Genomic DNA, 18,792 nt, shown 5'->3' on the forward strand with positions numbered 1-18,792 from the left:
ATTAATCCCAGGAGAAGGTTTTGCGACTCCTTAAATGGGATTTCAAATTGATACTTATTCGGTACCTGGAAAGGGCATGCTGTAGGGCATGTCCAAATACCGAATTAGTATTGTATGTATCTATGTTTTGTGACTGAAATTCGGTTGCAAAACAGTAATTTTACTGACCCAACCACCCCAAGTTAGGGTGGTAACCCATTCACAAAACAGAAGAGAGTCCCTTCAGGACATCTTCCCCTTTTTGAATAAAAAAAAAAGGTTGTTGGGAAAATTGGCAGTGGTCCATAGGACGCAGCAAATTCTAAACCAATAAAAAAAGGAAAATTTTCTTTCTGAACGCAGCCCATTTCCTTTGAGAAAAATGAGCTACGTCTTAATATTTTGTTTTTCAAAAGTTACATTTATTGAAAGGGTCTCACTGACATGGTCTGCTGATGCCACCATCATAGTGAAGGCCTACAATCAGAGTAGTTGCAATTTGCTACTTACTTTTTTAATATTAATGAGGAAGATGGATTGCAACCCTTTCCGAATGTGTGGAAAATTATATACTGGCCAAATGTTGAGGCCAGTATTTTGCTAGCAGGAATTAGTACAGGGCCACATGCAGGCCCTGGAAGACTTTCTTCACTTCCACAGTTGGTTTAATTTAATTGATGTTGACATCCGGTAAGTAAGCAGAGGATGAATCCGCAGTAATACCAGACGAGTCACAGAAGGGTTGGTTTCTAGTTTGTTAATGGTATAGCTTGTTTGGCTCATAGAGGCAGGACGGACCTGTTCTCAGTAGGTTTATGGGCAGGGTGTATTTTAGTGGATTCACTGTTGGACCAGTTTTCACTATTGTTGAACAGACGGTAGCGAGTTTATATTAAGGATCTTCCAATTCTTGCTATAGATAATGTCCGCTAGTTAAGTGGCTGCAAGTTCCTTATGAGGTTCCTGCAGTTATTTGTTAGTACTATATAATATATAGGTAAATTGACCATTTCCAAATCTTTCACTAAGGTCCTCCATCTAGGTGAAGGAGTAGAAGTTAATCTTGGACAGATTGTGGAGTTTCTTTAAAATAATATAGTATCCTATACTTAATTGCGTTTAGAAAGAAGTCATCTAGGAGAATTCCAATCATTCTTCACCACTCCATGATCAAGTAATTAATTTTTGACTTGTATCTACACTTGTTGTGCTCTAGCGCATCCGTACTAAGCATTGACTTTTGTATAGCAAGTAAGTTAGTCAATGGCTAACCTTCTAGAAAAGTCAATCCGTAAAGGGATCATCAAATTAGTCTGGCAGGATCCATCATCTTGATAGTCGAGGGGAGGTCCCAAAGGATGTGGAGGTAGGCATTCCTGTCCACTGGAAAACTTTGATCAGTAGGGACCTTTCAACGGTTTTGGAAGAGTCTCAGAGAAATCCTCTATTCAATGAAGCTGCATATAAGTTTGGAGGGAGAAAGATTTGATGATTTGGAGGATAAAGAATCCAGTTGATTTGCTTCTGGTTTGAGGTTTTCCATGAGTTTTGGTGGTTCCTCTTTCGATACAGGAGAGCATTTTCTTGATTCATATTTGAATTTAGGAGGATTTGTACCCACATTTTGAGGTTTGCTCAACATCAAAATTGTATTTGGAAGACTTTGCTTTTGTTGTTAAAGAAACGTAAGCATTTTGGCGTTGCCCCACAAGAGTATTATTGACACAACCTCTGATTATTTTGAATAAAGCACTCTGCCTCTTAGAAGTGTCATGACTGCATTTTTTTTAAATTGCTTTAGTAAGATGCGGTCTTATTTTTTTTCCATCCAGATCATAACTAGGTTATGAATAGGATTTAGTATGTCACTGACCTATTTTCTTAGGTTGCCCCTTATTTCCAAAGTTGATGTTAAGATTTCTAAGGACATTTTTTTCAGAGGAATGCAACTGTCTTTCATTGAGTTTATTAAAAATGATAAAATAAATCAGATCTTCATACAGAAAGATGATGGATTGTATGAAATATATGGCTTATGGTGGGAGGTTTGGAGCAAACGTTTGTCGGTGTCCCGCCATGGTTGAATGCATTATTAATAAGCTATAACATGGCTCCATTAATTTTTTGAGAGGCTTCAATCTTTTATAACTTTCCTGTGATAATGAAGGCAATGCCACTGGACTCATAGATAGCAGTCTTACTGTTATAGCATAGGGCTTCAATTTGCTATATTTTAGAAGGTAATATTAGACACAACTAGTCAGCTAAGGCTGTGTATAGCAATGCTATTGTACAGTCAAATTCAAATCAATCTTTTTTTGGGGTATATAGTATATAACCATAAAAGCATTCTACACAAAAACAGTTCTCCATAGTAAAACTGATTACAAAATTATTTGATACATGTTAACGTTCCATACTGGGATTTCCCACAAACAATTTCTAGAAAAACATTTAAAATATAGTCAATGCACTATAATTTCTCAGCCCAAAGAGACAATGATTATATAAATATAAGCTCACAAAGACACTGGAGTTCATTGTACATTGAATCGCAAGATACTACTTATTATGATTCTATCTCCGTCATGACAAGTGTATTGGAGTGACGAAAGGACAGTATACTAATCAACAGAGGTAAGGACCTATTCAATTTCATATGATAATATTTCCAAATGTGAAAGATCCTTTCTTTTCTTGATTGCCATTTGGATAAAGAGAATAACTACATTACATGTTTTTACATTTTCCAAATTACAAATATGATAAAACGCAGATTTATAGGTATACAATCTATTATCAATAAATAAGGATCATAACATTGATTTCCTGCTGTCCCTGTAAAAATTACAAAAAAGTATAAAATGTAATGTAGTCTGGGGGGATTTTCCATCACATGGGCAGTTAGGTAGATTAACACTCCACTTGCCCATGCTAGGGAATGCAATCTGGTAATGCTGGGTGTCCATCCTTTACCTTGTTAAATAGAATCGGTGTTGCATATTTCTTGTAAAAACAAGGTACTGCTGGACACCCAGTGAGAGTGAGCCTTCGCAAAATGATCTAACACTCGATGTTGTGCTCAACTCAGCATCTCTTATAGAATCCCTAGAGTTGATTAGTCTTGTTTTTAAGTCCCTTTTATTGTAAGCCTGCATAGACTCCGGATCATAAAAGTCAATTGCCACATTGCACTCAGTTAAAAGACTATAAATATACTGTAGCCAAGGTATTTTTCTGCAATGGTCAAGTGTGAGGCAATCCATTATTATATCTTTGGTGAATTGTGTCTCATCTTTAGTCCAGATTCTATGCCAAAGTGTAATGGCAGCCATGCTAATGAAATCGCTGATATAGGGTGCATCTGTCTCCTTATGGGCAATATAGAAGGCAGTTGTATTTGGGACTGCTAGCACTCTCCATAAGAATTTATTGAACAGTCCTATTCATCGCCCTATTTTCTGTTGACCGTATTCAGGACAAACCTTTAAGTATAATTATCTTTACGTTTTTAAAATAATTTTGCCTCAAGGCCACATTTGCTTGGATCCTAATTTGGATGATAGGACAAATCCCACACATGGTTTATATTTTCTATTTGCCAAAACGATTCAAAATTTGGCAACAGTTTTGTTTTCCTCTACCGTTTTGTTTTCCTCATTATAGATGAGTAGAGGAAATTGTTTAGTTGATTGAACTATTCATTAAAATAGAACATGTCGAAAACTCTGCCATTTGTATAGTCTGACTGGGTCATATCTTCAAGTATCATCAATCGCCTGCAATTCGAGAGCGCTTTGACGCTGACATAGCGCCTGGTATCGTTGCCTTCTATCGCTGCCTTGTAATTGTATTTGAGCCCAGTTGCGCTGCATTGCTGTGACATATATTTAGCCTCATTATTGTTTTTCGTGATATTGTGCCCCAGTTTCGCTTTCTGTACTGCCATTTTGTTATTCTGTTGACTCGTGGCCCGTGTCTCCTCCCCGATCCCGCCTCCCAGCTGCCCCTCCCACGCTCCGCCCCCCACTATCCACTTATGTCAGATGCACTTACGTGCAGCGTTCACGCGCAGCGGTCGCGCCCCATGCGCGTCGAAGGCGCGCCAAAGGTAAGCCCGTCTACGCCCGTCCGCGCCTGGACTGCGCCCAGCGCCAGACCCCCTGGCCCCCGCAATACCCCCCCCACCCGCATCACGTACGACGCCGCTACCCTCTCCGCCCTTAACACCGGCCGCCCACCTAACTGCTACCAAGCCGCACCTGGACTCATCCATGGACCCTTTTCCTGCCAATCCTGCAAATTCGACTGCACCAAGACCCACACCAAACCCACAAACTCCAAACAGAGATCCGACACAAACCATCTGAAGTGCATCCTGCTCAACACCCGCTCGGTCCACTGCCACGCTATAGACCTCTGGAACCTACTCGACACCACTTCGCCGGACGTCGCCTTCCTTACAGAAACCTGGATGAACGCTTCGTCAGCTCCCGACATCGCCATAGCCATCCCAGAAGGCTACAAGATCATCCGAAAAGACCGCATCAACCAAACAGGAGGAGGCATCGCCATCGTCCATAAGAACACCATCCGCATCACAACCAACTCTGAGGACACCCTCACAGCCGCCGAACACCTTCACTTCCAAATCCACATCTAGCCCAAGACCACACTTAGAGGCACCCTCATCTACAGGCCACCAGGACCTCGCACCCAATTCAGCGAAGACATCACTGACTTCATCAGCCCCCACGCCCTCCCCTCTGAGGACTACATTCTACTGGGAGACCTCAACTTCCACCTTGAAAAGAACAACGATAGCCACACCACCACCCTTCTGGACAACCTCGCCAACCTCGGACTCAAACAACTTGTCGACACCCCCACCCACTTGGCCAGGCACACACGCTCGACCCAATCTTCACCTCCAGCAAGCACATCTCCTTCAATCACACCACAACTCTCCACTGGACGGACCACAGCTGCGTTCACTTCAACTACAAAAAGACCACTACCCACAACCACCCACAACCATTACCCCGCAGAAACTGGAACAAAATCACCACCGACCAGCTCTTCACATCGCTCCACCAAAACCCCCCCGAAAAACCACTGGACCCAAACCAAGCAGCCACCGACCTCACACAATGGATCAACCACTGCGCTGACGAATTAGCACCCTTGAAAAACATTCATATCAAGCAAGGTAGCAAAAAAGCCCCATGGTTCAACGAAGACCTTAAGAAATCCAAGATGACCTGTCGCACCCTAGAGAAAGCCTGGCGAAAAAACCCAACCACTGACAACCTAGCCACCTTCAAGAACGCCACCCGCAAACACCACCAACTGATCCGATCCACAAAGAAATCAGCATTCAAGGATCGACTCGACAACAACAGCCACAACAGCAAGGAACTATTCAACATCGTCAAAGAGTTTACCAACCCCACCGCCGACACCAACGACATCACCCCCTCTCAAGACCTCTGTGACTCTCTAGCCTCATTCTTCCACAACAAAATCGCTGACATTCATAACAGCTTTGGAAACCAATCCACACCCCCCTCCTCCGAAATAAAACCTCCTTCCAACAACATTTACGCCTGGAACCCAATCACCACTGAAGACACCATCCGCTTGATGAACTCCATCCACTCAGGATCGCCAACCGACCCATGCCCCCACCACATTTTCAACAAAGCAGACTCCACCATCGCACCCCACCTCAAAGACATCATCAACTGCTCCCTCGATTCCGCCACATTCCCGGAAAGCTGGAAACATGCCGAACTCAGCGCCCTTCTGAAGAAACCCACAGCAGACCCCACTGAACTTAAGAACTACCGCCCCATCTCGCTCCTCCCATTCCCTGCCAAAGTCATTGAGAAAGCAGTTAACAATCAACTCGCCGCCTTCCTCGAATCCAACAAATCCTTCGACCCTTCACAGTCCGGGTTCCGAGCCAAACACAGCACTGAGACCGCCCTCATCGCAGCAACAGACGACATTCGAACTCTTCTGGACAACGGAGAAACAGCTGCCCTCATACTACTAGACCTATCTGCAGCCTTCGACACAGTATGTCATAGCACCCTTATACAACGCCTCAGCAACATCGGAATACAAGGAAAAGCACTGGACTGGATCACCTCGTTCCTTACCGGAAGAACCCAGAGAGTCCGCCTCCTCCCTTTTAGATCAGAAGCCACCCCAGTTATCTGCGGCGTACCACAAGGATCATCTCTCAGCCCCACCCTCTTCAACGTATACATGAGTCCCCTGGCAACCATAGCACGCCACCACAACCTCAACATCATTTCTTACGCAGATGACACCCAACTGATCCTCTCCCTCACCAAAGACCCAAACACCGCCAAAACAAACTTACACGAAGGAATGAAAGAAGTAGCTGAATGGATGAAGAACAGCCGTCTAAAACTAAATTCGGACAAAACTGAAGTCCTCATCTTAGGCTCATCTCCCTCCGCCTGGGACAACTCATGGTGGCCTCCGGCCTTGGGAACAGCTCCCATCCCCACGGACCACGCTCGGAACCTGGGTTTCATCCTAGACTCCTCCCTCTCGATGACAAGACAAGTCAACGCCGTCACGTCATCCTGCTTCAACTTCCTACGCATGCTCAAAAAAATCTTCCGCTGGATCCCCTCCGAAACTAGAAAGACGGTCACGCACGCACTGGTCACTAGCCGACTGGACTATGGAAACACCCTTTACGCCGGAACCACAGCCAAACTACAGAAAAAAACTCCAACGCATCCAAAACGCCTCAGCCAGACTCATACTTGACATCCCCCGCCAAGCTCACATTTCCGGCCACCTTAAAGACCTACACTGGCTCCCCGTCAACAAGAGAATAACGTTCCGCCTCCTCACCCACGCACACAAAGCCCTCTACAACTTAGGACCCGATTGCCTCAACACACGCCTGTCCTTTTACACCCCCTCCCGCCAACTACGATCGTCCAATCAAGCCCTCGCCACAATCCCACGCATCCAAAGATCCACCATGGGAGGGAGATCCTTCTCATACTTAGCGGCCAAAACCTGGAACTCTCTCCCCACCCACCTCCGCCTCACTCAGAACCACCCCGCCTTCAGAAAACAACTAAAGACTTGGATATTCGATAAGTAAAATACACACCTCCCTCAAGCGCCTTGAGACCCTCTGGGTGAGTAGTGGGCTATACAAATTTCGAACTTGAATTAAAAGAATGCCTTGAGATGCATTTTAATGGCTATCTTTTTTCCTGATCCTCCAAGTTACCACAGTTTCCTTGCCCCACACTTTCTGTCGAGTTTTTACTCTGCTCTTTGAGAACGCATCATCAGATATATCTAAATCTGATAATAACTGAGATATGGATCTCAGTATGAATGTCTCCATTACCATGTAAGAAGGCACATTTATCAATGAAGCATGTCATCCAAGACCAGCAGACTTCGCTTAAAGATCATGCATACGGTATCTAAGATTTACTACATGATGGTCTCGACTACAGCCTACAGTCACTTGTCCAATATGCAGGCATCTCAAAGCTAATATAATGCATTTAAATCTCGTTATTTCCACAATGAATGGATACATCTAATGTGCAATATTAATCTCATGAAAACTTTAGCTCATATAATATTCATATGGCATTTGCGTAGCTAAAGCGGTACTCATTTTCTGAGGTTTGCTAAAGCATTCCTTATTAATCTCATTGATATTGCTCAACTTCTTGCATTAGGATGGGTGGATCAAAATTCCCCCATCTGATGCTTACTGGTTAGCTCCATTACTAAATGCTTCCCGATTGAATAGGCCATATCAACAACAAGAAATTCCCTACCTTCTATTTAGTAAATGTGACAACCTTTTATTGGACAGATGGCAAAAGAGATCTAGTATGTGATCAGTGTTAACTATACCTCTTCCATTATTTCAGCTTTGCTGTATAGTTGTCTACTATTTGTCTTGTATTTATTGTGACTCTTAGTCTACAGATTACATTGAAATTAGAGATAATGGCTTGGCCAACTCTCGCACAAAGCTGTAAAAATACGTTTAATATGGGGAAAATGATATAGGGTCTCACATTTTCTTAATAATATTCCCTGGCGCTTTACGATCACTAGGAATAAGTATTTAATAAAGGAGCAACTGAGAGCCTGCTGACATGCCACAATTTCACACTGATGCTCATGAGTGTTCACTTCTTAGAGATTATCACGAAGGCCATGCTGCATGTCCAGTGCACCACTAGGCAGGATTGACATCTATGCTGAGGGTCCGAGTGCTAGGTGGCAAGACCATTGCCCACAAGCTGCAACCAGGGGTTGCAATGCATCACTTTCACTGTTGAAGGCAATGGATTGTGTTTGGGTAATAGAAGAAAGCTGTGTCTCATGTATTAGCCATATGTCTAGCCCCCACTTTAGTTGGCCAAAGCAAGTAGAGGTGGGTGGGGTGTGCAGGGACCAAGATGTAACATTAAAACAAAACAGAATAAAACTTTGAAACCACTGGAAAAAAAACATCTCGAAAAGTTAAGATGATGTTCAATGTATTCATGTTTTGGATGCAAAGAAAAACTGGTGTCATGAAGGATTGTATGTGCAGCAAAACCTTTAAATCCTTGAAATTGGCAATTTATGGTAGCTACGTATCCCTAAATCCACACATTACAATATTTCGATCTCCTATCAATAGAATGCCTGTAATGTATTATTTACGTGCTCACAATTGTTAATTAATGAGGGTCTTGTTCATGAGTTTGGTTATCAATGTCATTGTTGATGTCATTAGTGATGTGTGCGAGAGAACTTAAGCTGCATGGGAGAGGTGATTATATTGTTGGGTTGCTCACCATAACTATCAGAAATCTAGTGCTTATTAGTTATTGTTATCATAATGGCAACATCCATGTACCCAAGGGATTTCGATTTTTAGCTGACATTATTTGGATTCTGAGTTCTGAACTATACACACCCTTTAATGCATTTTCAGTGAATGTGTATGGCCTTTGCTATTAATGGCTTTATCCATTTCCCAAAGTGAGACATATGGCCTTTAGTTATGCACATCAGACTGGTCAGTTGGTGTAGGGAGTGAGCTTTGGACATGTGCACCCGAAGTCTTTGAGAAGCCCCCAGGCTTCTGGGTCTGCACCCACCACCTTTGATCACAGAACCTACTGTACCTGGTTTATGGCTGTACACAGTTATCAGGCTCACTGACTACCTACCAAGCAGGGTGTACATGACTTTGGCCAGAGCAGCAGACTTCTGGTGTTCACATTTCCTTTAAACCAAGCTCTGCACCTAGCTCCCTTGTCCACAGAATCCAATCTGCATGACCTTAGTTTGTGCTAATTTGGGGATGGGCACAGGCATCGTAGTCCTTGGCCTGCTTCCATATCATTGAAGCAGCAGTGCATGTTTTTGGCCATGCACAGGAGATTGCAAATGTTCACCATCCTTCAAGGCTGTGGTACCCCTGGTAGTCCCCGGGGGCCCTTTCGCAACTCCTGTGAGCGACTAGGTAATACCCTAAGCCACCTTGATCCTCTTTTGGTCATGCTGTTATTATTTTGCTTTGCAACAAGAGTAAGGCAAAATATCATTTTTCCTCCTACCCTTAACACTGATGTTTTGTTTTTCCTGCTTAGAGGCCAGGTCTCACGGAGCACTGTTTCTTTTAATATTTGATGGTGTTGAGTTTTTCCTTTGTCATGTTCATGTTTTTGTAACACGCTTTTCAAAAAGGCCATACTTTGCAGTGTTGTTCCTACCAAGGACTAGACTGACACCATGAATTGGCAGCATGCTTGGGTCAGGCAATATTTACATAATTTTTCCAGATCGTATCGATCCTGACAGTAATGAACATCAGTGACTACATATATTAACAAATAACAATGGTTCAACCCAGTAACCAACACCAGTGGACCCAGGCACTAACAAACCTCAATAACACCAGGCAGTGCTCAGCATTGGTGAACTCTGACGGTTTTCAATGCTCCTCCGGTTGCTTTGATTATTTTTTCAGAACTTTTAAACTATCAGTATATTCTTACCATTATTCACCTGAAGCCTGTCCAACACCTTTCTATTATGTACATTTCTCAAAAGGTCCTGAATGGATTTACACCTGGGAGACACAGATGCTACTGCTTAAGGTGGCCTCGTTGTAGGGATCTGTACAAATCTTGACGCAGCGAGACTAACCAGAACACAGTAATTGTTTACCAAATATCACAGAGATTCGTCAAATGCCACAAAGATATTTGTCAATGAAAAGCCTTTCTAGTGGAAAGTGCAACCTAACCACAAGTACAGATTTGTTCTCACCGACCCAGATATATTTTCAGTATTTTATTTCTTCTCACCAGTTGAAGTCCACACCTGACCTTTTAAGGGATCAGCAGGCTGGCAGCACAGAGCAGACTAAGGAATTGATCTACAACATTCTGAGAGATGGGTAAGTATACTCTTGACGCAACTGTTGCTGAATACACATAAACCTATATTTTCCCTGTATGAAACTTGTATACACCACACTACTTGCTCTAGTTAAGCCGTATTCACAGGTAATGCAAAAACGCAGACCATTCAGTTTTTGCATAATTTTGTCCTTTCTGATTTCGATTTCAAAACATGTGAGATTTTGCTATATGCTTGTTGCTAAATGTTGCAGTTTCTTATTTAGCAGTATGATCTTTTGAGCTCTATATCCCTTGTTTTGATTGTGCTTGATTCTTCTCCTCTACTTGGAGTATAGCCACAACAATGACCTCATTGACGACCATGTCTTCTTGGTGACGGTTTATGAACGCATCTGCTTGCATTTGATTAACATTTGCAGCTTTTATTCCATGTGCTAGGGCCACATGACAATTAATGTGCCCCCAAACATAAATTCAAATGTGTGGCACAGCAAGGGAAATAAAGAACCAGGTGGAGTTACAAGAGCTTTTATTTGAGGAGCTCGCTTTTGTGGAACGAAAGAGGAGTGTTGGAATTTCCTCATCCGGGCATGTGCCGCACTCTTGTACTCGACATGAATGCCAGAGTCTTTTGCTACGGAATCTTCAGATTCGCAGTACTGGAAGTGATGGAGCTGTAAATGTTCTCACACCTCCCTGTGTTGTTACACACTCAGTTTCCTTTGAAAGGAACACATCCTGCCCAGCTCCCCATACCTGTTGGCTCCTTCAAATGCATAAGTTCCCAGTTGATCACCTGATGTTATTGGCACCAATTTTCCTGTCGATGTAAAGAATTGCGTTGTAATGGCATAGCATGGTAACTTCGCAGTCATTGTACCGACCGCGATGTAACGGCACGCGTTGTACTAACTCGCATTGTACCGTCATACATCCCAATTTTCCACCCCTCTCAACATAGTAACTCTGGAGGTAAGCAAAGAAAATAGCAAGCATTGTCAAAGCTAATGGGTCGTTCCTTTTGAGACCTATTGGCTTTGTCAATGTTTTTTAGCTATGCTGTACAGCAGTCTTGATGCATTGCAACACGGTTAAATGGAGAAAAAAACCTATGACATGGCTTGCCATGCCATGTGGTAAGCACATGAACCACACGTGCATGCCTACAAAATGATGCGGATGCTCTTTTTTGTTTTTATTTGCTGATCCAAATTGGATCAACAAATAAAAAGAAAACAAACATGTGAAATCAGTATTTTGAAGCACGTTTGGAGAAACCAACTAGGAGGGCCTTGGAGGGGGAGGGGGGACACAGAGGGCTTGGCGGGGCAACAGAGGCCTTGGCGGGGCAACACCGAGGCCGTAGGCAGGGGAAGCAGTGCAGGGGGGCAGAGAAGAAACTGGCGACAAAAGGAGGGCACGGGTGGGGTGATGCAAAAAAGGTGGTGGGTGTCGGAAGGGCAAAGGAATAGGGAGAAGTAAAGTGTTACAGAAGAGGGCACGGCTCGGCACAAATAACACAAATAGCGGGGAACGGAAGCAACATGGAGGGTGGGGAGGAGATGAAAAGCAATGGGCTCAAGAGCAACGTTGAACAGGCGAGGGAAAAGCACATTGGTGAGAAAGCAACGGAGGAGTACACGAGAGCGAGCGTAATATGGAGGGAGAAGGACATGGGCAACTGTGAACAATACGGAGTGCAGGGGGAGAGAAATGCTCGAGGCAGACAGCTGGAAACCCCATGCACTCTTGTGGAGTATTGCTTGAAAATCAAGCCGTGAAAGCGTAAAAGCCAGACAGTTATAGGAGATGCTATAGATGTTGTGTACCTTGGAAGGGACAACACAAGACTGGCAAGCTGGGGCATGATTAAGAAGCAGGCAAATTAGTGATGGAAGCCAACCAATGGTAAGCAATTGGCGGGCTCCAAGCCCTTGTATGTTCTTGTATGTTCTTTGTAAGTCAACAATATGTCTTTTGCAACCAGGCAGTTCTGCTGCCCGGTAGTCTCAACCAAAATTGTCCAGCAGCAGACTCCCACACCTCATTTACCAGTTCCTTGTGAATGGTGGCTGCCACGGCATTCTTTGTGTAGTAGAACATTGCCAAGAATAGGGTCTTGTTATTTTGGAATTGAAAACCGGTGAGGGTTTAAACTGCAGAGCCATAGCAACCTTAAGACCAGGAAGTAGGAGGAAGGACAGGTTGGGCACTAGAGTAGGAGCAGGGACCAAAGGCACTCCGCAAGTAAACAAAGCTCGAAATGCTGTCTAGGAGGAAGATGAAACACTGATCCAAGACCTATGATGCAGAAAACCGAAAAACGTACTCTTCTACCACTGTTGGTGAGAACATCAGATCCTTGAGGAAGCAAATCTCCAAGGTACTGGAACAGCACTGGTTGAGAGTGAAGTCATGAATGTTTGGCCTAGCACTGGATTTAATGAGGCCATACTAACACATAGGGAAGCTAATAACTTATTACATTTTCACTCAACTCTTTTTGTCCCATTTGGGAAAAACTATTGAAAAACCTTCCCTGGTTGTTACATTTTCTTTGCATCTGCTTTATTCTTAAAATTTCAAATGCCCTGAAAGCAAATTCTGTTTTACGGTATTCACTAATGTGTGGAAAGAAAATGGTCTGTATGCTCCAGGTAAATAGACTGAGGAATAGGAAAGTAAACCTGCAGAATACAAGGAGAAATAGATCTAAAGTAGAATAGGAAAACAAAATTAATGTGGCTTGGGAAACTAAGCTTACTGGAGGAATATGTGTTTTCGAGCAGTAAAAGCATTTAAAATACATTCCTTGTAATCCAGCCTGCTTTACAGGGGTAATCTGTGACCACAATTGAGCCTGCGTGTACTCTGGCAACTGTGGCACAATTGTCTAAATTAAGAAACTCCTTTGCTTCTCTTATTCTAGAAAGACCTGAATACCTGTGCACTATAAAGCGCAACCTTTTGAAAAATAAATCTGCATAAGGTTATTTATCAGATGACCACGCGTTCAGATTTGCTTAGTTCTCAAATGTGAGTTTTTTGTATTTCAAAGGCATTGTGCTCCACTTAGATGCCACTATTCGCTAAAACCCGAATATGTCTGCTCAAGGCCCTTTGAAATGGGAAGGTGTTGGTCTTGTGAGCTTTGAACAGGAACGTTCATAAGTATAAAATAAAAAATATATACATTTTAAAACTTTTTATTTTAATTGACGACCATATACTATTGTTTTTCCCATTAACTCAAATGAAATTCATTTATCAGCTGTAACCACTCTATTGTCAGTGGCTTCAGCTGATATTTCAGATACTGAAAAGTGTTTGGATGCCTTCACTAAGAAGGTGGAAACATTCCAGGCAGACAACACACGCATGCAGTCTACCCACAATCAGATGGTGATTCAGATGTTGAACATAGAAAACTAGAGGAGGGTTTCTGCTGCAGCCTCCACCATGAAAAGAACTTGCATGGAATTCAATTTTTATGGTCCAGATATATTAAGAATTGATTAGTAAAAAGTGTTTGCCATTTGTTCTTTATCGTTTTGTGCAAATAATTTCAGATTTTGCAAATCGACCTATGTACTAGTAGGTCAGTTTTGAAAATCACCTTTCAGATAGCTCATAATTCAACCTACGTCATCAGTATTAATGAGGTAGGAAGCAAACTGCAACTCGCTCTGATAGAATGCGCTCACAGGGACCGTGACCTGTTTGGGTCAGCAGACCATTTTGTCTGAGACTGCATTTTAATAAAGTACATATTTTTGTAATGCAGTCTGTTTTCCTTAAAGGAAATGAGCTGCATGTAAGAAAACAATCCACGTTTTGAAAAAGTGAGAGTTCACACTGGTCCCTTGGTTCACCCCCTACTCCCAAACAAACTTTTTTTCTCATTCAGAAGGGGGAAGATGTTACATGGGGACCCCTTCCACTTTCCCAATGGGTTGCCACTTCCTTTAAGCAGTTGGTAACAGATTCGTGGTTTCCAACCGAAATTGCTGTCTCAAACCATTGATACATAGTATGAATCACAGTTTGTAAGGGACACCCTAAACACTCCCATTCCAAATTTCGATTATGAAAGCTTATATAAACCCGTTTGGCAAAACTGTAACCTATTAACAAATTGCAAGATGTGTTTAATACATAGTAAAAAATAATTTAGCAGTCGCAAACCCTGTGATGTACTGAATCACAAACTTTGTGACTGCTAAATGACTTTGTACATCTGCCCCATAGTTAACAATATGTGATGCATTAACTTTTTTTCTGTTCTACTCTCTGACGCACCTTGTGCATATTTGGAAACATCTATCAGTATGTACAAACCGAATGTGTAGAAGAAGGAATGCCGCAGCCAAGAATATTATATAGACTTTTCCGTAAGATGATCAAAAGTTAGAAGAAGATGGATGCAGTGGTTATGGCTGTAGTGAGCACATATTACAAGACCAGTCATTTGCAAAAGCAGAGAAATATACCTGCTCAATAAACTTACATGTTTTTGTATATCAGTTTATCTTGGATTTGAAGTAACTGATCAAGTAGTGCAACTTCTTGAGGAAGGGTGATGATGGGGATAGGTGTTTGAAAGTGGCTGATATTGGGGAGAGTGGACATTTTCAGAGATGGTCACTGGTGCTGACTGGTTGCATTCTTTTGCAACATTGTGGCTGGGTTGTCCTGGCTTTTACCATTTATTTTAATGGCTGTACTTCTTTGTCCTTTGTAGCACCACTGAAAGTGAAATCTCACTAAAGAGGAAAACCAATCTTGTATTTGAGAAGATTCAAGTCTATACTGTAAGTGTTCACTCGTGGATCTCCACGCTTTTCTTTGTAAAAATGGAGTAGTAATGGGACTAACACAGTCTCTTGGTTTTCGGTACCTGTTCTTATTTCTCATTAGAGACATGTCTTCGTTACTGCTCCTTGAATGAAGATTTATTACATGTAGCAAAAATATTGAATGCTCTCAATATCACAATTTTCACATATTAAAATGGGGCCACAGTTGCAGGGCATAAACATAAATTCAATCAACTAACAGGCAGTGAAAAATTAGTATTTTTGAACTCTTGTTGGAAATGTTCATGCTGGATACTGTGCTGTTACAGATTACATCATCCTACTATTGACATTAGCTACATTACCAAAGCACTCCATTCCTCAAAAAAGAGTTCTGTCGAGCACAGCACAGATTATTAGTTTCATCATGCATTATTAAGTACTATTGTTCGCTAGCCTAACCTTGAGCTTCCCTGCAGCAATGTTTTGTTACAGCTTTGTGACATCTCGGAGTGTACTATTTCTACCATGCATGCCAATTGTGTAAGATCAGAGTTCTGATTTAGCCCCTTTTCTCACTTTTACAATATAAAGAATGTTAAGCTAATAATATCTTAATCAAATAAAGAAGTTGGAGGTTTTGGGTTACTTGATATATAAGTAAAAGTGGTGAACAAAGGGTCAGCAATGAGGAAACTTCTCACAGCCGGATTATGGGATTGAGAAACAGATATACAAGCTCACTGTTTGTTTTTCGAAAAGAATGAAAAAGGGGGTGACATGGTGACCTGTCGATGGAGGTGTGGGTGTCTGTAGGATTGGAGATAGTCAGCTTTTCAACCACATGTCTGCTGTGAGCAATCTGCAGGACCTTACACCCATCCCCAGTGCAACACTGAGACTGTTCACTAGGCAATCAATAATTCACAGTCACAATGTCTCATCTTTACAAATATGTATATGAGGCATGGAATAGACACAGCTGGATTTGAAAGGGGGTACCAGTTATGGAGCTGTACAGTCTGTCTGCTGCTATGCAGTATTCAACATATGGTTGGTCAATAAGAATTTGAGCATTTGTACTGGACATTCTTATTGGTGCATAGAAATCATTCTAAAAATATGTATATATATTGTGGTAGCATGCTGTAGAAGGCAAAAGCAATTCAGAAATTGTTCAATGGTATCACTGTGGTTTTGACTTTGAATATTTGAAATGCATTCTTAATGGTACTAGCAGAGTCATCGCTTTAAATTTAGTGACAAACTCAGTTGATGTAATACTGGATTTATTTTGCACATTATTTACTTACAAGTGAAAGCAAAACTCTAAATTCATCCTTTGTAAGTGAAAGTAAAAAGTTTGTCCAAACTCTGATGAGGAAGATCATTTTAAAATGGTATTTGCTTACATTCTTAGTTTTGAAAACTTGCTTATGTAAGGCCCTTTAAAGAATCTGCTCTCCAAAGAGAACATTCAATTCTGCAGCTGTAATTGTTTTAGTATTATTAGAGTTTTATTAATTATGCAAAAACATTCCCAGATTTTCCAATTTTCTTTTGGGAAATATAAGAATAGTTGCAACAGACCATTGTTCTTTATTGCCTCATAATCACTCTAAGCCTGATTGTGATGCAGTGTGGTGAACAGGAGAGTGAGTTCTTTCCCATTAAAGTCTAAACCTTACGCAATTTTGTGATGATGGATATTTCCCTTTGCCGGAGGTTAATTACCGATAGATATTGGGAGCACTTTAAATGTTCTGAATACTAGCATTAATGACAGTATAAAAAAGAATGTGGAAGTTTTAATTAAATTACATTTGTAATAATCACTAAAGCCACAAATTGCATAACAATCGTATTCTTTGCTTTTTGCTATCTGGTCACTTAAAATTACCTTTTTCTATTTTGCTTATTTTGTTGTGTTCTTGATGTTATGTAACCATCTTTATTACTTATTATTTAAAATGTTTGTTCAATCTCCATCAGCAAGCTTCATCTCCGGATGGCACCCAGACCCTAATATCTCAGAAGAATGACCTTCAGAGAAAGATGGGCGAACTGCAGCGTCAACTGGATGAAGAGACGAAGGTAAAGAGAATTTCACACTTTTAGCTCTTTCAGCTTCAGCTCTGATGTATTTTGCCTGTCATCACATTGAGAGAGGCCATTAATTTCTTTCTACCCTGGTCACCCTCTTGTGAGCTTCAGACACATGGCATACCAGTAGATTTGATTGCCTCACCAGCCTTTGGATATTTGCTGGTGGACATTGGAAAAAGATGAAGACAATGGGATGATTCGTTCTGTTGGCCAATTTCGTCGGCACAATGTAAGCCAAAAGGTCCACTGTAGTGTCTCTCTCCTGTTGGTTTCTTGGGAAAGTTACCTATAGCTGACTTACGTGGCATTGCCCAATGTGCTGTAGCAATTATGTTGGGTCTCTGCAGTTGGTTCCAGCACATGTACGGAGGGCTTTTGGATTCTTGTTGACATTGGTTCCTCAATTAGATTTTCAAATACTTGTCTTAATTATTCTTTGAGCATATGGTCTTAACCGCAATATATATATGAAAGACGCTTTGATGCCTTCTACTTTTTGTTATATTCTTGGATATATTGCATTCAAGAAGAAAAAATATGTTTTTGGCCTTTAGCCTTTAAGAAAGCAAGACACACTATTCATGGGGTTTTCTTATGCTGCTTGGAGGTAACTCTCACTACTCCAGTGCATAATTTAAACCTGTGGTCAACACTGGTAGTTGTCAACACTGGTATTTATGACAGTCTTCCCCATGGTGGCACAGTTTGGCTAATTAAACACAACAACAATTGTTTATTAATTCAATATATTTTAAAAATGACTGTCTGCCGCCTAAGCCATTCTTATTACTTTAGGACCTGGAATAGTCGACATTTTCACATTTGGAGGAGTGTGATGGTTAGTTGTTGAGTTGGTACTGTCATTGGTAACCACCGGGTGGTGCAGGCGGCATTGGCCTCCTGAGGAGGGCCCAGGAACCACTTCTACTGTGTCTTTCCACAAATTAAGTACTGCACTACTCTCACTCACCCTCAACCTCGCAGAGGGATTGCATTTTGTGCTAGCAACCTCGGTCAAAACAGAGTTGCACTGCCATTTTCCACAGGTACTGGACTACATTTTCTGGCTGTATGTCCTGAGAATGGTGTTAAGTGCCTGGGAAACGAGAGCCCTTTGTGTTTAAAACTTTCTGCTGCTCCTGCCTGGCTTCTCATCTCAGCATGGTGTTTCTTGTTGTATTGCATTGTATTACAGCACTTAAATAGCGCATACTAGTGGGTGGTACTTAAGCGCTTGACAACATGGGCAGCACACTATGCAGTGTGAGGTGTTTGGTTGGAAGGATGTTGTCTTTGTTTGTTTGATCCTTTATGGGAAGTATTTCCACGTTGTGTATGATGATACCAAAGTGCGTTTTATCGTGTTATGAGAAGCAACTCAAAGGAGTGTTGTGGATAATGAAATTGAGAGACAGAGACTCACGTGGTTTATGGTTTTCTGTAGGCTGACAGCTTTGAGC

At 41.8% G+C, this 18,792-nt stretch overlaps 1 protein-coding gene across 3 annotated transcripts in view; it reads left to right on the forward strand.

Moving 5' to 3' along the window:
* The window catches only part of CGN (cingulin), a 222,679-nt gene that overhangs the window by 98,954 nt on the left and 104,933 nt on the right, over positions 1–18,792 (forward strand). For all 3 annotated transcript variants that reach the window (XM_078671006.1, XM_078671007.1, XM_078671008.1), the window contains exons 3-5: positions 10,377–10,465; positions 15,172–15,241; positions 17,219–17,320. In XM_078671006.1, the coding sequence (XP_078527132.1) occupies positions 10,377–10,465; positions 15,172–15,241; positions 17,219–17,320 (261 nt within the window). The remainder of the gene's footprint in view (positions 1–10,376; positions 10,466–15,171; positions 15,242–17,218; positions 17,321–18,792) is intronic.

The sequence above is a fragment of the Lissotriton helveticus genome, chromosome 12, assembly GCF_964261635.1.
Source record: "Lissotriton helveticus chromosome 12, aLisHel1.1, whole genome shotgun sequence".
Taxonomy (NCBI): Eukaryota; Metazoa; Chordata; class Amphibia; order Caudata; family Salamandridae; genus Lissotriton; species Lissotriton helveticus.